Source organism: Nyctereutes procyonoides, unplaced genomic scaffold, assembly GCF_905146905.1.
Source record: "Nyctereutes procyonoides isolate TBG_1078 unplaced genomic scaffold, NYPRO_anot_genome, whole genome shotgun sequence".
NCBI classification, from domain to species: domain Eukaryota; kingdom Metazoa; phylum Chordata; class Mammalia; order Carnivora; family Canidae; genus Nyctereutes; species Nyctereutes procyonoides.
The window spans coordinates 36079746-36101338 of NW_026575146.1; the positions used below are offsets into that span (position 1 = coordinate 36079746).

At 39.3% G+C, this 21593-nt stretch overlaps 1 protein-coding gene across 1 annotated transcript; it reads left to right on the forward strand.

The window, feature by feature from the left end:
- Positions 1–457: 457 nt before the first annotated feature.
- On the forward strand, positions 458–21074 carry LOC129499989 (protein FAM240B-like). The gene is made up of 2 exons (XM_055310151.1): positions 458–707; positions 20948–21074. Exons 1-2 carry the CDS (start codon positions 565–567, stop codon positions 21072–21074), a joined length of 270 nt encoding a protein of 89 aa, XP_055166126.1. The 5' UTR covers positions 458–564.
- Positions 21075–21593: the final 519 nt, after the last annotated feature.

The window sequence follows — 21593 nt, forward strand, 5'->3', positions numbered from 1 at the left end:
TATCAATTGCATTCCCCTAGACAAAATTTATTTGAATCTCTATGTTCAAGAATCATTTGCATTACTATATTCTTTCTATTATTTCAGAGTTGTAAAGCAGCTTGAAGACAATAACATCAGATCATCTGTAGGGGTTATTAGCACCCTTTAAAATTTTTTTCATTTCAATTTTTTTTACACTTTCTGACAATCGTTATATTCCCATTTGCAATTGAGGAAACAAAATCATGGTGATCGTGAAATCTGTCTACAACCACAAAAAGTGTAAATGGCAGGGGCTGGATTTAAACTCACCTTTGGAGGACCCCTGGGTGGCTCAGCGGTTTAGTGCCAGCGGTTTGGTGCCCATGGTGAGATCCTGGAGTCCTGGGATCGAGTCCCACATCAGGCTCCCTGCATGGAGCCTGCTTCTCCCTCTGCCTGTGTCTCTGCCACTCTCTCTCTCTCTGTCTCTCTCTGTGTGTCTCTCATGAAGAAATAAATAAACTCACCTCTCATCACTCCAAAATTAGAGTGGTTTTATCTGAAGAACTGGGATTTGTTTTTTCTTCTATTTTTCAGGGGATGAACAATCAATATATCCGTCGGGAAGTCTTTTGCTGTGAAACTTGTCATGAGCTCAAAAGTTTCTGGGAAAAAGAAATTAGCAAACAGACTTGTTACAGGGAACTGGAGGAAGATCGTCAGGGAAGGAGCGCCCTGAGAAAGTATGTGGATTGTTTCTCTACTATTTTTTAAATTAGCTTTCTGTAGAAATATACCAAATGTGAAGACAGGAGACTGAATTATTTTCATTATTACTGTTCTAAGAATGAAAATATTCAGTATGGTATGGTAAAGTCAGGGCAGCCATGAGAAGAAAGGAAGCAACACCTGGAAGAAGTTTATTATATTCATAGTTCTAGAGAAATGTTCACTGCATACCATGCAGGGCCACAGAGGAAGCACCAGGTCTTGCGCAGTGGCAAAAGAAAGAAGCAAAAAAAAAAAAAAAGACAGAAGCATGGTGAAAATCTAGTCCAGAACTGTTATTGGAGTTTCTGAGCAAAAATCAGGGCAGAGTAAACGGTTTAGGATTGGCTAGTTTGAATAATTCCAGAGGGCTTTGGGCTAAGACGTGGTTTATAGTTGTATGGCACTTAGCCCTGGGATGATTTAAGAAATGGGAAATATGGCTTCATGGGTGAGTCTTATTGGTGGTTGGGACCCCAGATTTAGGATTGGTTGACATGTTTACAGCAAGCCTTCTGATATCTCTAAGAAAAGGCAAGTTTTGGGCTTTTCCATGACCAACAAGCTTCTTAAGATGTCAAAACATCATAAATATAGAAAATTCAAGACACAATTAAGTCATCTACTCATTCAGTCTTATCACCACATATACCATGGTTTTTCAACCTTGTACTATCGACAATTAGGGCCAGGGGTAGGGGGCGGTCCTGTGCTTGTAAAGTGTTTAACAGCATCCCTCATAACATTACAGTCCAATAGGACTCTCCCCTACCCATTATGACAATAAAAAATATCTTCTAACATCACCAAGTATTCCTTAGAGGGCAAAGTCACCCCTTATTGAGAACCAGTGACATAGATAAGGATGAGCCTTTTATACATAAATAAAATGAAGTTCTATTATTTATACCTTGATAAACTGAAAAAAAAACTTTCCTCGCCATTCCTCTGTTGCAATCCCCAGCACATAAGGAACACTGAAGTTCAGGGTTACGTCAACAGATATATGTAAGTATAAAAGATCTCACATCTAGGATGATATATATTAATATTCTTGGGGAAAGGAAAATGTGGTTTTCCTCTCTTTGGCAAAAAACTGGTTTTTCTTGCCAAAGGAATCTCCTGAGGGGGAACATATAGTTATGAGAGGTCACATGTGTCAACAGAACTCTGAATAAAAAAGCCTTACCCTTACAAGTGCAGAACTTTGGAGCAGACAGGTCAACCCAACTTTTTAGATATTATCTAGTTTCCTCTCTCCCTAAAATGGGAACAACCTAGCTAAGCTGTCTGTTTTGCCAAGATGCCTACTTCGAAGTGGAGTGGCAACTGAGCATTCTGCTAGTCACAAGGCACTATGCCTCCATGTTTCTGATCATGCTGAGCTGAAAATAATTGTAATTCACATGTGTTGAACCAATATTAACTTCTAAAAACCTTTTTTTTTTTTAAATCTCTGGAGGGGGTATAGCTTCTCTCCATAGCCAAAGAAGAGACATGCCACCATTCCAGCTACATTCTTGTTTATCTAGAAAGCAAAATCAGGCCTTTGTACATGCTAGAATACTTGCATATTAGAGCATCCAGTCCCGGTGATTCCAGGAGAGTGAGGAAAGTCAGTTGTGTGGTTCCTGCCATCTTCCAGCCTCCATGTCTTGGCCCCACAAGCCCACTGGGAGCCAGATCCCAGCATGAACTCTCTGTACATCTTCTAGATGAACAATGTGGAGTTAAAAGTATGATTTGTAATATCATTTTATTTTTCTCAAAATATATACACAGTCTATCTGTATATACCAGCAAAAGATTAAAAGAAAATGCAGTAAGATACGGAGTGATTTTTTTTTAAGATTTATTTATTTATTTATTTATTTATTTATTTATTTATTTATTTATTTATTTATTTATTTGAAAGAGAGACAGAAGAGAGAGGGCACAAGCAAGGGGAGGGACAGAGGAAAAAGCAGGCATCCCACTGAGCAAGGAGCCCAACTCTGGGCTCCATCCCAAGACCCTGGGATCATGACCTGAGCTGGAGGCAGACACTTAACTGACTGAGCCACTCAGGCGCCCCTAAGAGTGATTATTTTTGACTACTAAAATGGCAGATTTGATGTGTATGAGCCCTCCTAGTATTTCCAGTTTCTACAAGGATGTTCTGCCATTTTGTAATTAGGCAAAATATTATAAAAAAGGCAACCAAGGGGGATCCTTGGGTGGGTCAGTGGTTTAGTGCCTGCCATCAGCCAAGGGCGTGATCCTGGAGTCCTAGGATCGAGTCCCACATCAGGCTCCCTGCATGGAGCCTGCTTCTCCCTCTCCTATGTCTCTGTCTCTGTCTCTGTCTCTCTCTGGTCTCTCATGGAAAAATAAAATAAAATCTTTAAAAAACAAAGAAAAAGGCAACCAAGGAAGGGGCAAGATTGCAGAAGAATAGAGGGACCTCATTTCATCTGGTCCCTTGAACTTATCTAGATACCTATCAAATCATTCTGAACACCCAAAATTCAAACTGAGATGTAAGAAAAGAATTGCTACAACTCTACAAGTAGAAAAGTGGCCACTTTCTGCAAAGTAGGAGAAGGTGCAGAGAAGTGAATCCCAAGAGATATATTGGAAGATAAATGGGATAAGGGGTGGGGATCGTCAGTAACTTGGTTCCTGGAAAGTGATATAGTCCCCAAGTGCAAAATAAGGACCCTTAAATATCGGCTCCAGTGAAAGATATCAATGCCTGAAACATGTTCAGGTGGTGAAATGGGGCAGAATCCTAGTCGGAACAGTATGGCCCCAGGATCTCTGGAATCACAGAAAGAATGGGGGTGCCTGAACTGGTAGAGTTCCCAAGCATTGGAGCCAGGAAACTGGTTAGGTCTGGGAGGGGGCTCTGAGATCAGTTCACCATAAACTGTGAGCAGTGGTCCCATGGGGTGACAGCTTTCCATGTGAGGACTGTGCAAAGGACAGAAACATAGAGATCCTCTGCCTTCCCCTGAGAGGGGTGGAGCATATCTTTATGCACATGATAAAGAGCTTCCAGGAATAGACAGAAACTGAAAGAATATGTGACCACCAAACCGACTCTGCAATAAATATTAAGGGGGTCCCTGTAATAGAAAGAGGGTGCAAACAGAAACAATCCACAAAAATAGGGACTGAATAGGTAATACGATGACACTAAATTCATATCTTTCAATAGTTACTCTGAGTGTAAATGAGCTAAACGATTGCATCAAAAGCCACAGGGTATCAAATTGGATTAAAAAGAAAGACCCATCCATATGCTGCCTACAAGACACACATTTTCAGGATGCCTGGGAGGCTCAGCGGTTGAGCGCCTGCCTTCAGCCCAGGGTGTGATCCTGGAGTCCTGGGATTGAGTCCTGCGTCGGGCTCCCTGCATGGAGCCTGCTTCTCCCTCTGCCTGCATCTCTGCCTCTCTCTCTGTGTGTGTCTCTCATGAATAAATAAATAAAATATTTTTTAAACAAAGACACTCATTTTAGACCTGAAGACAACTTCAGACTGAAAGCATGGGGGTGGAGAATCATTTATCATGCTTCTGGATCTCAAAAGAAAGCTGGGGTAGCAATCCTCATATCAGATAAATTAGATTTTAAACCAAAGACTGAAGTAAGAGATGAAGAGGAACACTATATCATACTTAAAGGATCTATCCAGCAAGAAGATCTGACAATTATAAATATTTATGCTCCTAACTTTGGAGCAGCCAATTATATCACCCAGTTAATAACCAAATTAAAGAGATACATTGATAATCATACAATAATAGAAGGTAACGTTAACACCCAACTCAGAGCAATGATAGATCATTTAAGCAGAAGATTAGCAAAGAAACAGGGCCCTGGATGACACACTGCGCCTGATGGACTTCACAGATATATATAGAACATTCCACCCCAAAGCAATAGATCATACATTCTTCTCAAGTACACAAAAAAACTCTCGCCAGAGAAGATCCCATACTGGGTCACAAATCAGGTCTCAACCAATACCAAAAGATTGGGATTATTCCAGGACGCCTGCGTGGCTCAGCGGTTGAGCATGTCTTTGGCGCAGGGCGTGATCCCAGGGTGCTGGGATCGAGTCCCACATCAGGCTTCCTCCATGGAGCCTCCTTCTCCCTCTGCCTGTGTCTCTGCCTCTCTCTATGTCTTCAATGAATGAACTGTTGGTGGGAATGTGAACTGGTGCAGCCACTCTGGAAAACTGTGTGGAGGTTCCTCAAAGAGTTAAAAATAGACCTGCCCTACGACCCAGCAATTGCACTGCTGGGGATTTACCCCAAAGATGCAGATGCAATGAAACGCCGGGACACCTGCACCCTGATGTTTCTAGCAGCAATGTCCACAATAGCCAAACTGTGGAAGGAGCCTCGGTGTCCATCGAAAGATGAATGGATAAAGAAGATGCGGTTTATGTATACAATGGAATATTACTCAGCCATTAGAAACGACAAATACCCACCATTTGCTTCGACGTGGATGGAACTGGAGGGTATTATGCTGAGTGAAGTAAGTCAATCAGAGAAGGACAAACATCTCATTCATTTGGGGAATATAAATAACAGTGAAAGGGAATAGAAGGGAAGGGAGAAGAAATCGGTAGGAAACTAGAAAGGGAGACAGAACATAAAGACTCCTAACTCTGGGAAACGATCTAGGGGTGGTAGAAGGGGAGGAGGGCGGGGGGTGGGGGTGACTGGGTGACAGGCACTGAGGGGGGCACTTGACGGGATGAGCACTGGGTGTTACTCTGTATGTTGGCAAATTGAACACCAATAAAAAATAAATTTATTATTTAAAAAAATGAATGAATAGATAAAATCTAAAAAAAAAAGATTAGGATTATTCCTACATATTTTGAGACCATAATGCTTTGAAACTTGAACTCAATCACAAGAAGAAATTTGGTAGGAATTCAAACACCTGGAGGTTAAAGACCATCCTATTAAAGAATGAATGGGTCAAGATTCATGCAAATGAATGAAAATGAAAACACAACTGTTCAAAACCTTTGATATACAGCAACGGCAGTCCTAAAACAGAAGTACACTGCGATAGAAGCTTCCCTCAAAAAATTGGAGAAATCTCGAATACGCTAAGGAACCTTACACCAAAAAGAGCTGGAGCTATATCAGCAAATAAAGCCCAACCCCCCCCCCCAGGATATGAGGACTAATAAAGATTAAAACAGAAATCAATGAAATAGAACAGTAGAAACCAGAACATTAGAACAGATTTATGAAACTAGGAGCTGGTTCATTGAAAGAATTAACAAGATTGATAAACGCCCAGCTAGACTTATCAAAAACAAAAGGGAAAGAACCCAAATAATAAAATCATGAATGAAAAAGGAGAGATCACAACCAACACCAAGTAAATTCAAACAATTTTAAGAACATATTACGAGCAAGTATATGCCACCAAATTAGGCAATCCCAAAGAAATGGATGCATTCCTGGAAACTACCAAAACTCAAAGAGTCAAAGACTGATTAAAATTAATAAAAAATTAATTAAAAATCAATAAAAGAAAGGACAAGAAGCATATGACCAGGATGCCTGGGTGGCTCGCAGGTGGGCATCTGCCTTCAGCTCAGGGTGTGATCCTGGAGTCCCAGGATCGAGTCCCACATCAGGATCCCTGCATGGAGCCTGCTTCTCCCTCTGCCTGTGTCTCTGCCTCTCTCTCTCTCTCTGTCTCTCATTAATAAATAAAATAAAATCTTATAAAAATGTGTTAATTTGATGAGAAGCAGAGGGCAAGGCAAGATTTGATGGGTATAAGATTTATTATGGGAAACACCTGTGAGAGAAAAATGGGGAGGAAGTTATGGTGTGCTAATAAATGTTTAACAATTGGCTCACTGTGGGAAAAAATGTACATACATACATGTTTATCATAAATTTCACAGGCATAAAGGATGTATAGCACACAATTTACAAATATTAAGAAGATATACAGTGCTCTTTATTATACAGTCCATAAAGCCAACTGATTTTCATAGTATACTTTTATTGTTTTTTGCCAACCTCTTTCATCTATAGCCAATCTGTAGTTGACATTCAACCATAATTTGACAAAATCACACAATGAATAAATACTTAATTACTATTAATTTAACAAATAGGATAGTTTTCTAGTACTGGAAGAACATTTACACAATTTATGTATGTATGTATGTATGTATGTGTTTGTTTCATATTAGCAATGTAATATCTATAGACACACCATATTTCTAAATTTAATCTGCATTATTAAAATTATCTCCATTATTTCATAAGTCTAGATGAGGGGTCAACAAACATTTTCTATAAAGACAAGGTAGTTAATATTGAGGGGAGGAGACATGTGTCTCTGTTGCAACTACTTAACTCTGTCATTGTTGTGTGTAAGCAGCTATAGACAATATGTAATCAAAAGTCAGGACTGTATTTCAATGAAACTTTATTTATTAACACAAGCAGCTGGTCAGATTTGGCCTGAGGGACAATACTCTGTCCAGACAATGAACAAAGCAATAAACCAAGTCATGACTTACAGTGTTTGCCAACATCTGTGTTGTAAATAGTTTATTTCAAGCTTCCAATGAGACATCAGTGAAGATGAGTGGAGAATGCAGTGTACTCTATCATATAATAATTTCAGTATATAAATATAATAAGCCTAAATAACCTGAAGATCATAGATTATTGTAAAATGCAGTAAAATAATTAGAAAGTGATGAATCTCACATAGTTATGACTGTTTTTAATACAATTAGAATCAATGTAATTAATATAACATTAAATTAATCTTATAAATTTAATAGATTAATATAATTTTAACTTTATAATTTACTTTTAATGGCCAAATTTAATAACCAGCTTACAAAATTTCTAAAAAAATTGATTTTCCCCACAAACTAAAAGCACACCACTAGGAAGAGCCAGAGGATACAGGTCTGGCGTCCATGAAGGAGAAAGGGAAGGAAGTGGAACAGGGTTAGGCAGCAGGGCAAACCAGAAAAAGTTTTGGCCAGACTAGTGTGAAGTCCTTGAGTCAAAGACAACTGTTAAAGACACTCTGCATCTTGCAGAGATAGGCCTGCATTAGTACCTCTGCTGTGCTCAGTCACTGGTGGAAGGTAGCCCAAGAAAAGTTGGCTTTGGTGCAAATGCTTGAGGCAGATGTAGATGGAAAGTAGTTGCAGATGGGAAGTCAGCAAAGCAGCACTATATCCAGGAAAAGTTAAAGACTGTTTAACTAGTGAATGAGTCCACATTATATTAAGGAGTCCATCAAGTTCCATGAAATGCACAGATAGCAATTTATTTAAAAACAAATAGCCATTAGTGAGCTTTAAAAGATCTCAATGACAAAAGTCATGCACATTTGGAGGCAGATTTAGTTACAGAATCTTTCAGAGATGCTTAATAAGGGGAGCTTGTGAGCCTGGAGAGGTTACTTACAAGTTAAAATACAAGATAGATACTTAATAAGCATAATGAAGAAAAATAACTTATGGTTACTTTACTAATAGGTATCAACAGAAGGTCATATAAGCTCAATAAATCAACACTTCTTAAGTAAAGTGTGCAAAAAGACCTGTAAGGCAGCTGTCTGCTTACAGGAAAGCAGGCACTCCATGTTTTATCTCACCTTTCAAACAAGCAAACTGTATTTTTATGTCCATCACTTTAATATAATTTCAGGTAGAATAAGGATATAACTGTCTTAACATTATTCCGCATATCCCTAATTCTTCTCTCAATACTTCAACTTTCAATCCTTGGTTGCTAAAATGCTTAAGCAACAACTATCCCTAACAACAGGCCAATATACCAGATTCTTTCCATCCATCCTTGGGCCTATATTGAGTAGTTTTAAGTGAGAAGCTGCCAAGAACTGAATAGTAATAGGTGCCTAGATCCTCAAAATATTTATATGCTCTAAATTACTTGCCCTTAGGAATCCCTCTGAGGAAAATAGAGGAGTATATGAAAAGAGTATTATTATTATTATTATATTCATTTTTGAAACACATATGAGTGAAAAATTAAGGTAAGATCCAACTTTTTATTTTTTTATTTTTATTTTTTTAAGAAAATTGCATTGTTTTTCAATTTACGTTTGTTTGTTTGTTTGTTGGAGTTCAATTTGCCAACATATAGGATATCACACAGTGCTTATCCCGCCAAGTGCCCCCCTCAGTGCCCATCACCAAGTCACCCCAACCCCCTACCCACCTTCCTTTCCCCTACCACTTGTTCATTCCCAGAGTTAGGAGTCTCTAATGCTCTATCACCCTCACTGATAGTTACACTCATTTTCTCTCCTTTCCCTTTACTCCCCTTCACTATTTTTTTATATTCCCCAAAAGAATGAGACCACATAATGTTTGTCCTTCTCTGATTGACTTATTTTACTCAGCATAATACCCTCCAGTTCCATCCACGTCAAAGCAAATGGTGGATATTTGTCATTTCCGATGGCTGAGTAATATTCCACTGTATAAATATATCACATCTTCTTCATCCATTCATCTCTCGATGGACACCGGAGGCTCCTTCCACAGTTTGGCTATTGTGGACATTGCTGCTATAAACATTGGGGTGGAGGTGTCCTGCCATTTCACTGCATCTGTATCTTTGGGGTAAATTCCCAGCAGTGCATTTGTTGGGTCATAGGGCTATTCTATTTTTAACTCTTTGAGGAACCACTACACAGTTTTCAGGGTAGATGTACCAGTACACATTCCCACCAACAGTGTAAGTAGTTCCCCTTTCTCCACATCCTCTCCAACATTTGTCTTTCCTGTCCTGTTGATTTTCCCCATTCTCACTGGTGTGAGGTGGTATCTCATTGTGGTTTTGATTTGTATTTCCCTGATGGCAAGTGATGCAGAGCATTTTCTCATGTGATTGCTGGCCATGACTATGTCTTCCTCTGTGAAGTTTCTGTTCATGTCTTTTGCCCATTTCATGTTGACTGTATCTTTTGCTGTTCAGAAGCTTTTTATCTTGAGTAAGTCCAAATAATTCATTTTGCTTTTGTTTCCCTTGCCTTCAATGATGTATCTTGCAAGAAGTTGCTGTGGCCAAGTTCAAAAAGGGTGTTGCCTGTGTTCTCCCCTAGAATTTTGATGGAATCTTGTCTCACATTTAGATCTTTCATCCATTTTGAGATTATCTTTGTGTATGGTGTAAGAAAATGGTCCAGTTTTATTCTTCTGCATGTGTATGTCCAATTTTCCCAGCACCATTTATTGAAGACTGTCTTTTTCCAGTGGATAGTCTTTCCTGACTTATTGAATATTAGTTGAAAATAGAGTTGAGGGCCCATTTCTGAATTCTCTATTCTGTTCCACTGATCTATGGGTCTGTTTTGGTGCCAGTACCACACTGTCTTGATGATCACAGCTTTGTAGTACAACCTGAAATCTGGCATTGTAATGCCCCCAATATGGTTTTCTTTTTTATTTATTTATTTATTTATTTATTTATTTATTTATTTATTTATTTAATTTGTTTTTTATTGGTGTTCAATTTGCCAACATATAGAATAATAGCCAGTGTTCATGCCATCAAGTGCCCACCGCAGAGCCCGTCACCCAGTCACCCTCACCCCCCGCCCACCTCCCCTTCCTCCACCCCTAGTTCGTTTCCCAGGGTTAGGAGTCTTTCATGTTCTGTCTCCCTTTCTGATATTACCCACTCATTTTTTCTCCCTTCCCCTTTATTCCCTGACACTATTTTTTATATTCCCCAAATGAATGAGAACATATAATGTTTCTCCTTCTCTGATTGACTTATTTCACTCAGCATAATACGCTCCAGTTCCATCCACGTCGAAGCAAATGGTGGGTATTTGTCGTTTCTAATGGCTGAGTAATGCTCCATTCTATACCTATACCACATCTTCTTTATCCATTCATCTTTCGATGGACACCAAGGCTCCTTTCACAGTTTGGCTATTGTGGACATCACTGCTAGACACATCGGAGTGGGGGATCCCTGGGTGGCGCATTGGTTTAGTGCCTGCCTTTGGCCCAGGGAGTGATCCTGGAGACCCTGGATCGAATTCCCCGACCGGCTCCCGGTGCATGGAGCCTGCTTCTCCCTTTACCTATGTCTCTGCCTCTCTCTCTCTCTCTCTCTCTCTGTGTGACTATCATAAATAAATTTAAAAAATTTAAAAAAAAGAAACATCGGGGTGCAGGTGTCCCGGCGTTTCATTGCATCTGTATGTTTGGGGTAAATCCCCAGCAGTGCAATTGCTGGGTCGTAGGGCAGATCTATTTTTAACTCTTTGAGGAACCTCCACACAGTTTTCCAGAGTGGCTGCACCAGTTCACATTCCCACCAACAGTGCAAATGGGCTCCCCTTTCTACACATCCTCTCTAACATTTGTGTTTTCCTGCCTTGTTAACTTTCTCCATTCTCCCTGGTGTGAGGTGGTATCTCATTGTGGTTTTGATTTGTATTTCCCTGATGGCAAGTGATGTGGAGAATTTTCTCATGTGCGTGTTGGCCATGTCTATGTCTTCCTCTGTGAGATTTCTGTTCATGTCTTTTGCCTATTTCATGATTGGATTGTTTGTTACTTTGCTGTTGAGTTTAAGAAGTTCTTTATAGACCTTGGAAACTAGCCCTTTATCTTATACATCATTTGCAAATATCTTATCCCATTCTGTAGGTTGTCTTTTAGTTTTGTTGACTGTTTCTTTTGCTGTGCAGAAGCTTTTTATCTTGAGTAAGTCCAAATAATTCATTTTGGTTTTGTTTCCCTTGCCTTCATTGATGTATCTTCCAAGAAGTTGCTGTGGCCAAGTTCAAAAAGGGTGTTGACTGTATTCTCCCCTAGGATTTTGATGGAATCTTGTCTCACATTTAGATCTCTCATCCATTTTGAGTTTATCTTTGTGTATGGTGCAAGAGAGTGGTCTAGTTTCATTCTTCTGCATGTGAATGTCCAATTTTCCCAGCACCATTTATTGAAGAGACTGTCTTTCTTCCAGTGGATAGTCTTTCTTCCTTTGTCGAATATTAGTTGACCATAAAGTTGAGGGTCCACTTCTGGATTCTCTATTCTGTTCCATTGATCTATGTGTCTTTTTGTGCCAGTACCACACTGTCTTGATGACCACAGCTTTGTAGTACAACCTGAAATCTGGCATTGTGATGCCCCCAGCTCTGTTTTTTTTTTTGTTTTGTTTTTGTTTTTGTTTTTTAATATTCCCCTGGCTATTCGGGGTCTTCTCTGATTCCACAGAAATCTTAAAATAATTTGTTCTAACTCTCTGAAGAAAGTCCATGGTATTTTGATAGGGATTGCATTGAATGTGTAAATTGCCCTGGGTAACATAGACATTTTCACGATATTAATTCTTCCAATCCATGAGCATGGAATATTTTGCCATCTCTTTGTGTCTTCCTCAATTTCTTTCAGAAGTGTTCTATAGTTTTTAGGGTATAGTTCATTTACCTCTTTGGTTAGGTTTATTCCTAGGTATCTTATGCTTTTGGGTGCAATTGTAAATGGGATTGACTCCTTAATTTCTCTTTCTTCAGTCTCATTGTTAGTGTATAGAAATGCCACTGACTTCTGGGCATTGATTTTGTATCCTGCCACACTGCCGAATTGCTATTTGAGTTCTAGCAATCTTGGGGTGGAGTCTTTTGGGTTTTCTATGTAGAGTATCATGTCATAGGCGAAGAGGGAGAGTTTGACTTCTTCTTTGCCAATTTGAATGCCTTTTATGTCTTTTTGTTGCCTGATTGCTGAGGCTAGGACTTCCAGTACTATGTTGAGTAGCAGTGGTGAGAGTGGACATCCCTGTCTTGTTCCTGATCTTAGGGGATAGGCTCCCAGTGCTTCCCCATTGAGAATTACATTTGCTGTGGGCTTTTTGTAGATGGCTTTTAAGATGTTGAGGAATGTTCCCTCTATCCCTACACTCTGAAGAGTTTTGATCAGGAATGGATGCTGTATTTTATCAAATGCTTTCTCTGCATGTATTGAGAGGATCATATGGTTCTTGTTTTTTCTCTTGCTGATATGGTCTATCACATTGATTGCTTTACGAGTGTTGAACCAGCCTTGCATCCTGGGGATAAATCCCATTTAGTCATGATGAATAATCTTCTCAATGTACTGTTGGATCCTATTGGCAGTATCTTGTTGAGAATTTTTGCATCCATGTTCATCCAGGGATATTGGTCTATAATTCTTCATTTTGGTGGGGTCTTTGTCTGGTTTTGGAATTAAGGTGATGCTGGCCTCATAGAACGAATTTGGAAGTACTCCATCTCTTTCTATCTTTCCAAACAGCTTTAGTAGAATAGGTATAATTTCTTCTTTAAACGTTTGATAGAATTCAACCCAGATGGCTGGTAAGCCATCTGGCCCTGGAGTTTTGTGTATTGGGAGGTTTTTAATGACTTCTTCAATTTCCTCCCTGTTTATTGGCCTGTTCAGGTTTTCTATTTCTTCTTGTTCCATTTTTGGGAATTTGTGGTTTTCCCGAAATGCGTCCATTTCTTCTAGATTGCCTAATTTATTGGCGTAAAGCTGCTCATAATAAGTTTTTAAGATCGTTTGTATTTCCTTGGTATTGGTGGTCATCTCTCCTTTCTCATTCATGATTTTATTAATTTGAGTCTTTCCTCTCTTCTTTTTAATAAGACTGGCTAATGGTTTATCTATCTTACTAATTCTTTCAAAGAACCAACTCCTGGTTTTGTTAATCTGTTCCACAGTTCTTCTGGTCTCTATTTCATTGATTTCTGCTCGAATCTTTATTAACTCTCTTCTTCTGCTGGGTGTAGGTTCTATTTGCTGTTTTTTCTCCAGCTCCTTTAGGTGCAAGGTTAGTTTTTGAATTTGAGTTCTTTCCAGTTTTTGGATGGATGCTGTATTGCAATGTATTTCCCCCTCAGGACTGCTTTTGCTGTATCCAAAGTTTTTGAAAGGTTGTATCTTCATTCTCATTAGTTTCCATGAATCTTTTTAATTCTTCTCTAATTTCCTGGTTGACCCTTTTAGCAGCATGTTCCTTCACCTCCACATGTTTGAAATCCTTCCATACTTCTTCTTCCGATTTAGTTCTAATTTCAAAGCATTATGGTCTGAAAATATGCAAGGGATGATCCCAATCTTTTGGTATTCGTGAAGTCCTGATTTGTGACCCAGTATGTGGTCTATTCTGGAGAAAGTTCCCTGTGCACTTGAGAGGAATGTGTATTCAGCTGAGTTTGGATGTAAAGTTCTGTAAATATCAGTGAAATCCATCTGGTCCAGTGTATCATTTAAAGCTCTTGTTTCTTTGGAGATGTTGTGCTTAGAATATCTGTCAATTGTAGAAAGTGCTACATTCAAGTCACCAAGTATAAGTGTATTATTATCTAAGTATGTCTTAACTTTGGTTATTAATTGATGATATATTTGGCAGCTCTGACATTCGGTACATAAATATTGATGATTGTTATGTCCTCTTGTTGGATAGATCCTTTAAGTATGATATAGTGTCCCTCTTCATCTCTAACTACAGTCTTTGGGATAAAGTTTAATTTATCTGATATGAGGATGGCTACCCTGGTTTCTTTTGAGGACCATTTAAATGGTAAATGGTTCTCCAACCTTATATTTTCAGGCTGTAGGTGTCCTTATGTCTAAAATGAGTCTCTTGTAGATAATAGATGGGTCTTGCTGCTTAATCCATTCTGAAACCCTGAGCCTTTTGATGGGGTCCTTAAGCCCATTTACGTTCAGAGTTACTATTGAAAGATATGAATTTAATGTCATCATAATACCTATTCAGTCCTTGTTTTTGTGGATTTTTCCCTTGGACCTCCTCTTTCTATTACAGAGTCCCCCTTAGTATTTCTTGCAAAGCTGGTTTGGTGGTCACATATTCTTTCAGTTCCTGCCTATCTTGGAAGCTCTTTATCTCTTCTTCTATTCTCAATGAGAGCCTTGCTGGATAGAGTATTCTTGGCTGCATGTTCTTCTCATTTAGGACCCTGAATATATCCTGCCAGCCCTTTCTGGCCTGCCACGTCTCTGTGGAGAGGTCTGCTGTTAACCTAATACTTCTCCTCATATAGATTAGGGATCTCTTGTCTCTTGCTATGTTAAGGATTTTCTCTTTATCTTTGGAATTTGAAAGTTTCACTATTAAATGTCAAGGTGTTGAATGGTTTTTATTGATTTTAGGGGGGTATCTCTCCATGTCCTGTATATGAATGCCTGTTTCCCTACCCAAGTTAGGGAAGTTCTCAGCTATGATTTGTTCAAATACACTTTTTGGTCCTCTAACCCTTTCAGCGTCCTCTGGAACCCCAATTAAATGTAGATTTTTTGAGATTTTCCGAGGCTGTCATTTATTTCCCTTAACCTTTCCTCATGATCTTTTAATTGTTTTTCTCTTTTTTTTCAGCTTCCTTTCTTGCCATCAACTTGTCTTCTATGTCACTCATTCTTCTACCTCATTGACCCTCGTCATTAGGACCTCCCGTTTGGATTGCATCTCATTTAATTGATTTTTAATTTCAGCCTGATTAGATCTAAATTCTGCAATCATGAAGTCTCTTGATTCCTTTATGCTTTTTTTACAGAGCCACCAGTAGCTTTATAATTGTGCTTCTCAATTGGCTTTCTGTAATTGAATTGTAATCCAAATTCTGTAACTCTGTGGGAAAGAGTACTATTTCTGATTCTTTCTTTTGTGGTAAGTTCTTCTTTCTAGTCATTTTGCTCAGTGTAGAGTGGCTAAAAACAAGTTGTACTGGAAAAAGGAAGGAAAAAAAGAGAAAAAAGGGAAAAAGAAACAAGGAACAAAAAAACAAAAATAAACAAAGGAGGGGTATCCTCTGGTTCTATATAGTGGAAATCCCTCCACTTCCCCTGGAGCTTTCCAGTGCTGCTCAGTCAAGAACTTGCTCTTCCCCTGTCCTTCCATCTGGTCTTCTGGGGGAAGGGCCTGCTGTGCTGATTCTCAGGTGTGTGCACCTGGGGGAGCTGCCCCCCCCCACCAGGTGCAGGGCTCATTAGGAGCTGTTTATCTTGTGAGGCCTCTTTCCCTGGCTGCCCGCTCTCTCCTAGGTACAGGGTCTCGCAAGGAGGAACAACAAGACTGGCTGCGGCCAGGTCTCCAGCTCTGGAGTCAGCTTCCGTAGTAACTACTGCAGTCTCCTGGTCTGCGCTGGCTTGGATGCTCCGGGGGTGGGGAGCGCTGATCTGCACAGTTCTGGGCCGCCCGGTGGCCGGAACATCCTCACTGTCCTGGGCCCTCCCGGGCTTCACCTGTCCCAAGGGGAGTGCAGGATCCTGGGCTGTGTCCCCCAGCGCCCGGGCTCCAGGGTCTGCAGTGCTGGAACCATGTTCCTGGGGCCGCGCAGCCCCCTCTGTGCAGAGCCACCACCTGAGCCACCGCCTGAGCTGCTCCCAAGGCCCCGCCGGGTGCATGCTCCAGTCCTTTACCACGCTCTGCCCACGGTGTGTGGCGTACTCTCCCCCGGGGCACAGTTCCTCTGTTAGTGACCCCGGGAACCTGGGGGCTCCTTTCACCTCCTGGGATCCTGCGAATGCCTTTCCATCCAGGAAGATTGGTAAAGTTCCTGGTTCTCTGGGACTGGGCTTTCCTGTCCTGGAGGCTCTTGCCGCCCAGCCTTAGCCGGACTCCTCGCGGGAGCCCCTCCCCCACTAGATTCTTTTTTATTTTCTTTATTTACTTTTTTCCCCATCTTTCTACCTTGTTAGAAACGCAAACTCTTCTCACTGTAGCATTCTAGCTGTTCTCTCTTTAAATCTCAGGCCGAATTCATAGGTTTTCACGATGATTTGAAAGCTATCTAGGTAAGTTGGTGGCGACAGGTGACATGGGGACCCTACTCTTCCGCCATCTTGCCTGCCCCTGTTGTTTGTGTGTGTGTGTGTGTGTGTGTGTGTGTGTTTTATTCATGAGAGACACACACACACAGAGGCAGAGACACAGGCAGAGGGAGAAGCAGGCTCCATGCAGGGAGCCTGACTTGGGACTCCATCCAGGGTCTCCAGGATCAGGCCCTGGGCCAAAGGCAGCACTAAACCGCTGAGCCACCCAGGCTGCCCTGGATCCAACTTTTTAAATCCTTTATTGTATATTCTTGTTTTCCTACAGTAAGCATGCATTACTTTGCTTTAGCAATGTTATGAACTGAATTATATCCCCTCAAATTGATGTTAAAGTCCTAACCATCAGTATCTCAGAGTGTGACTGTATTTGGGGATAAGACCTTTAAAAGAGGTGACTTGTTTAAAGTAAGACCTTTAGTGTGAGCCCTAATCCAATCTGAGTGATGTCCTTATAAGAAGAGATTAGGATGCACAAAGGGACACTGGGGATGCACCCCCCCCTCCCCCGAGGAAAGGCCATATGAGAATGAAGCAAGAAGGCCATCTGCAAAGGAGAGAAGCATTAGGAAAAACCAAGTCTACTGACACCTTGATCTTGGATTTCTAGCCTCCAGAGCTGTGAGAAAATACCCTAGTCTGTAGTATTTTGTTATGGGAGCTCTAGCAAACTAATAACATTTACCCAATCATTTCATTTTTGTTATTTTTATACTTATGAAATGAACACAAGTGCATATATATATGTATACATATATGTGTATATATTTTTTTAATTCAAGCATCACAGAAGGATATATAATTAGAAGTGAGTATCCTTACTTAGGGTCCTAGACTTGCTCTTTAGGAAAAGCTGACATCCACAGTTTCTTGTGTATCTTTCCCAAAACTTGTGAAGTTTCCCAAAACTTCAATTTGAATAAGCAAATAAATATATATGCTATATTTTTATGCAAAATGAGACTATCGTATCTTCACTAATCTGTGCCTTGTTTTTTTAAATTTTTTTTTAATTTTTATTTATTTATGATAGTCACACAGTGAGAGAGAGAGAGAGAGGCAGAGACACAGGCAGAGGGAGAAGCAGGCTCCATGCACCGGGAGCCTGACGTGGGATTCGATCCCGGGTCTCCAGGATCGCGCCCTGGGCCAAAGGCAAGCGCCAAACCGCTGCGCCACCCAGGGATCCCTGTGCCTTGTTTTTTTAACTTACCTGGAAGTCTTTCTATATCAGTAAATTCAGTTCTTGTTTAATGTTTTCCATTATAAGAATGTTAACAATTGATTTAACTAATCACACCAAAGAACATTTATATTGTTTTCACTTTCTGGCTTCACAAATAATATTGTAATAAGAATATTTGTACGTACATTTTGTATATGTGGATAAGAATTATGGAATAAATTGATAGAAATGAAAATGTTAAGTCAAAAGATAAATTTTTGTTGTTTTTTTTAAATTTTGGCTTCTTGACTTCTTATCTTGCAAAGATGTTTTAATTTAAACTCCCACCCTGAATAGACAAGTGCCAATTTCCATAGCTGCTCACACTGTGTGTTATCAAACTCTTGATTATTGTCAATCTGACAGGTGAAAAATGACATCTCACTATTTTAAACTGAATTTAATTAATTGTAAGTTTGGTTGAGATCTTTTAAAAAAAAGATTTTATTTATGTATTTGACAGGGAGAGAGCACAAATAAGCAGAGTGGCGAGGGAGAAGCAGGCTCTCCACTGAGCTGTGAGCCCACTGTGAGGCTTGATCCCAGGATTCTGGAATCATGACCAGTACCAAAGGCAGATGCTTAACTGACTGAGCCACCCAGGGACCTTTTTATATGTATAGGAAACAGCTGGATTTCTTCTTCTGGTGCCAATTTATATCCTCTGTCCATTTTACCATAGATTTTCTTTTTCTTGATTTATAAGCACCATGCCTTTCTTTTCATGTATGTATATACAGTTCTATGAGTTTTGACAGATGCTTAAAGTCATGGAATTACCATATAATCAAGCTATAGTATAGTTTTTTTTTACTGAAGAATCCCTTCATGATGTTCCTTTGTGATCAATTCCTCTACCAATTTCCAATCCCTGGCCACTACTGATCTGTTATTTATCATTATAGTGCCATATGAAGTATATAATATGTAATCTTTTGAGTCTGGCTTTTTTTCACTCAGCAAAATATATTTGGGATTATTTATCATTGTGCATATCAGTTGTCTATTCCTTATTATGTGGGAAACAAAGGCAGAAGAAAAATTATTAATGTTCCTTACTACTGAGAGTCTACTGACAAGTCTTTGAAACAGGTAGAGTGACATTCCTCTAGGGACTCAATTGCCTGATGTTGACACCTGCTAAGGATGAAAGGCAATCCTAGCTTGGCCTCCTGATCCTGTTAGCCTACTTCAACATATAAAACTTCCTTTAGAAATTTTCATTTATCACCAAGATAGCAATCATCCCCCAAGTATATGACACATCGATATACATCTGAAGGGTCTTCCCAACAATAGCTAGCTCCCCTCAAGATCCTGGAAATCTTATTTACAAAATTCCTTAGAGACTTACACTATCCCTAACCCCTTCCCAACTTGACAGTATATAATGGGCCATTCCTCATGACCCCATTGCAGCTCTTTCTGCCCATGGGTCCTGTCCCTGTCCTTTAATAAATCCAATGTTTTGCACCAAAGACATCTCAAGAATTTGCTTGGCCATAGGCTTCAAACCCTAACATCTTTCCTATATCATTTATCGTTGCTGAGTATTAGTCTGTTGTGTGGACGTATCATAGTTTGATGATCCACTCCCCACCTGAAGGACATTTAGGTCATTTCCAGTTTTTTATTATGAATTAAACTGTTGTAACGTTTGCATACAAATTTCTGTGGAACATAAGTTTCCATTTTTCTTGAGTCAATACCCAGGACTAAGATTGCTGGGTCATATGGTAAATGCCAAACTATTTTCCCAACTGACTATACCATTTTGCATTTCCATCACAATGTTACTCAGCTTTTGATTTGAGTTTTGTTGTAAGGGTTTTTAAAATTTTGTCAGGGTTTTTTGGGGGAAAAGAGGACTTTTTGTTTTCTTTTTGTTTGGGTCATTCTATAAGGTTAGTGTTACCTCATTGTAATTTTAATTTGCATTTTCCTAGTTATGTTAAGCATTACTTTTAGGTGTTTATTTGCCATCTATACAACTTCTTTTGTAAAATGTTCAAACTTTTTGACCATTATATTATTTTCTTATCATTTAGTTTGAACTTTATATATTCTAGAAACAAGTCCCTTAACAGATATGTCATTTGCAAATATATACTCCACTTATGGCTTGCCTTTTACTCTCTTTTACAGTGTATCACTTTGATAAAGACCCAAATTTTCTTTTTTCTACAAATCATGCTTTTTGTGTTGTCTCTAAGAAACTTTACCCTAACATAGGGTAAATAATGAAGATATTATTTTGTGGGTTTTTATTTTCTAGAAGTCTTGGTCTTACATTTTATATTTAGGTCCATGATCCATTTGGGGTTAATTTTGTATAAGATATGGGGTATGGATTAAAGTCCATTTTTTAAAAATATGAATGTATGATCCTCCAACACCATTTGTTTAAAAAAAATCCTTCCTCCATTGAGTTGCATTTGCCTCTCTCATCAACAATCAATTGACTATATTTGAGTACATTTATTTTTGGACTTTATTCTGTTCCATTGACTTGTTTGTCGTTTCCTTCACCAGTGCCATACTGTCTTGATTATGATAGCTTTATATTAAGTCACAGAATAAAATAATGTGAGTCTTCCAACTTTCTTCTTCAAAAGTGTCTTGCCTAGGGACATTTGGGTGGCTCAGCAGTTGAGCAGTTGAGCATCTGCCTTCCACTCAGGGAGTGATCCTGAGTCCAGGGATTGAGTTCCTATCAGGCTCCCCGAGGGGAGCCTGCTTCTGCCTCTGCCTATGTCTCTGTCTCTATGTGTCTCTCATGAATAAATAAATAAAATCTTTTTTAAAATGCCTTGCCACATAAAATTTAGAGTCAGCTTGTCAACATCTACCAAAAGGTTTTGCTGGGATTTTGTTTGACATTACCTTGAATCCACACATCAGTTTAGGAAGGAACACATTTGTAAAACTATATATTCATAGATGTTGCTCATTTATTGATTTTTTCTTCATTAATTTGTAAAAGCCATGTGTTTTTCTTAAAAATATTTGTTAGGGGGTGGGGAAAAACAACCTCAATTGGACCAGCAGATATGGAGACAAAAGCACTAACCATTTGTATTTTTCCCTCCTCAGGCTCAGGGAAGAATGGAAACAGAGACTGGAGAAAAGGATGCAGATGCTGGACAATCCAAACGATAAGAAAAAGCAGGCAAGCACAGTGGGCCAAGACCCTCCAGCTTCAACCACTTCATTTTTTTAAAAAATTATTTATTTATTTTTTCAGCTTCAGCCACTTCAAAGATAACAAGCCACCACAGGCACTCTTCTAGGAGAAAAATCTAACACCCAACCTATGTTGATTTACTAAGCAGAACACTCTCTATTTGCTTTCCCATTTGTAAGGGATTTATGTGTGAAATCTCCCCCAGTGCTAATGGGAGTTATTATCCAACTCAATCCCCTCTGCACAGGACAGAGTGACAGCCAATGTGAAAGGAAAGCTCAGGTTATCTAATATAAAAAGCTCTTAGAATTAACACTCCCCAAGTGTCAAAGATCCATGTAGTGTTATTTATTTCCACAATTTCTTTTCGTTTTTAAATCTGAATATTGTATCTAAGCTTACCAAAGGCAATGACCTAGGTGGGAATTTGGCTTCCCTAGATCTTCTGGAAAAACAGAGTCAATCTTTTCTTCCCATGTCTGCTTTTGGTGAATAAAATGCAAATACTTTAAAAAATAAAGCTATTATGATAAAAAGAATAATTTATTAACAATA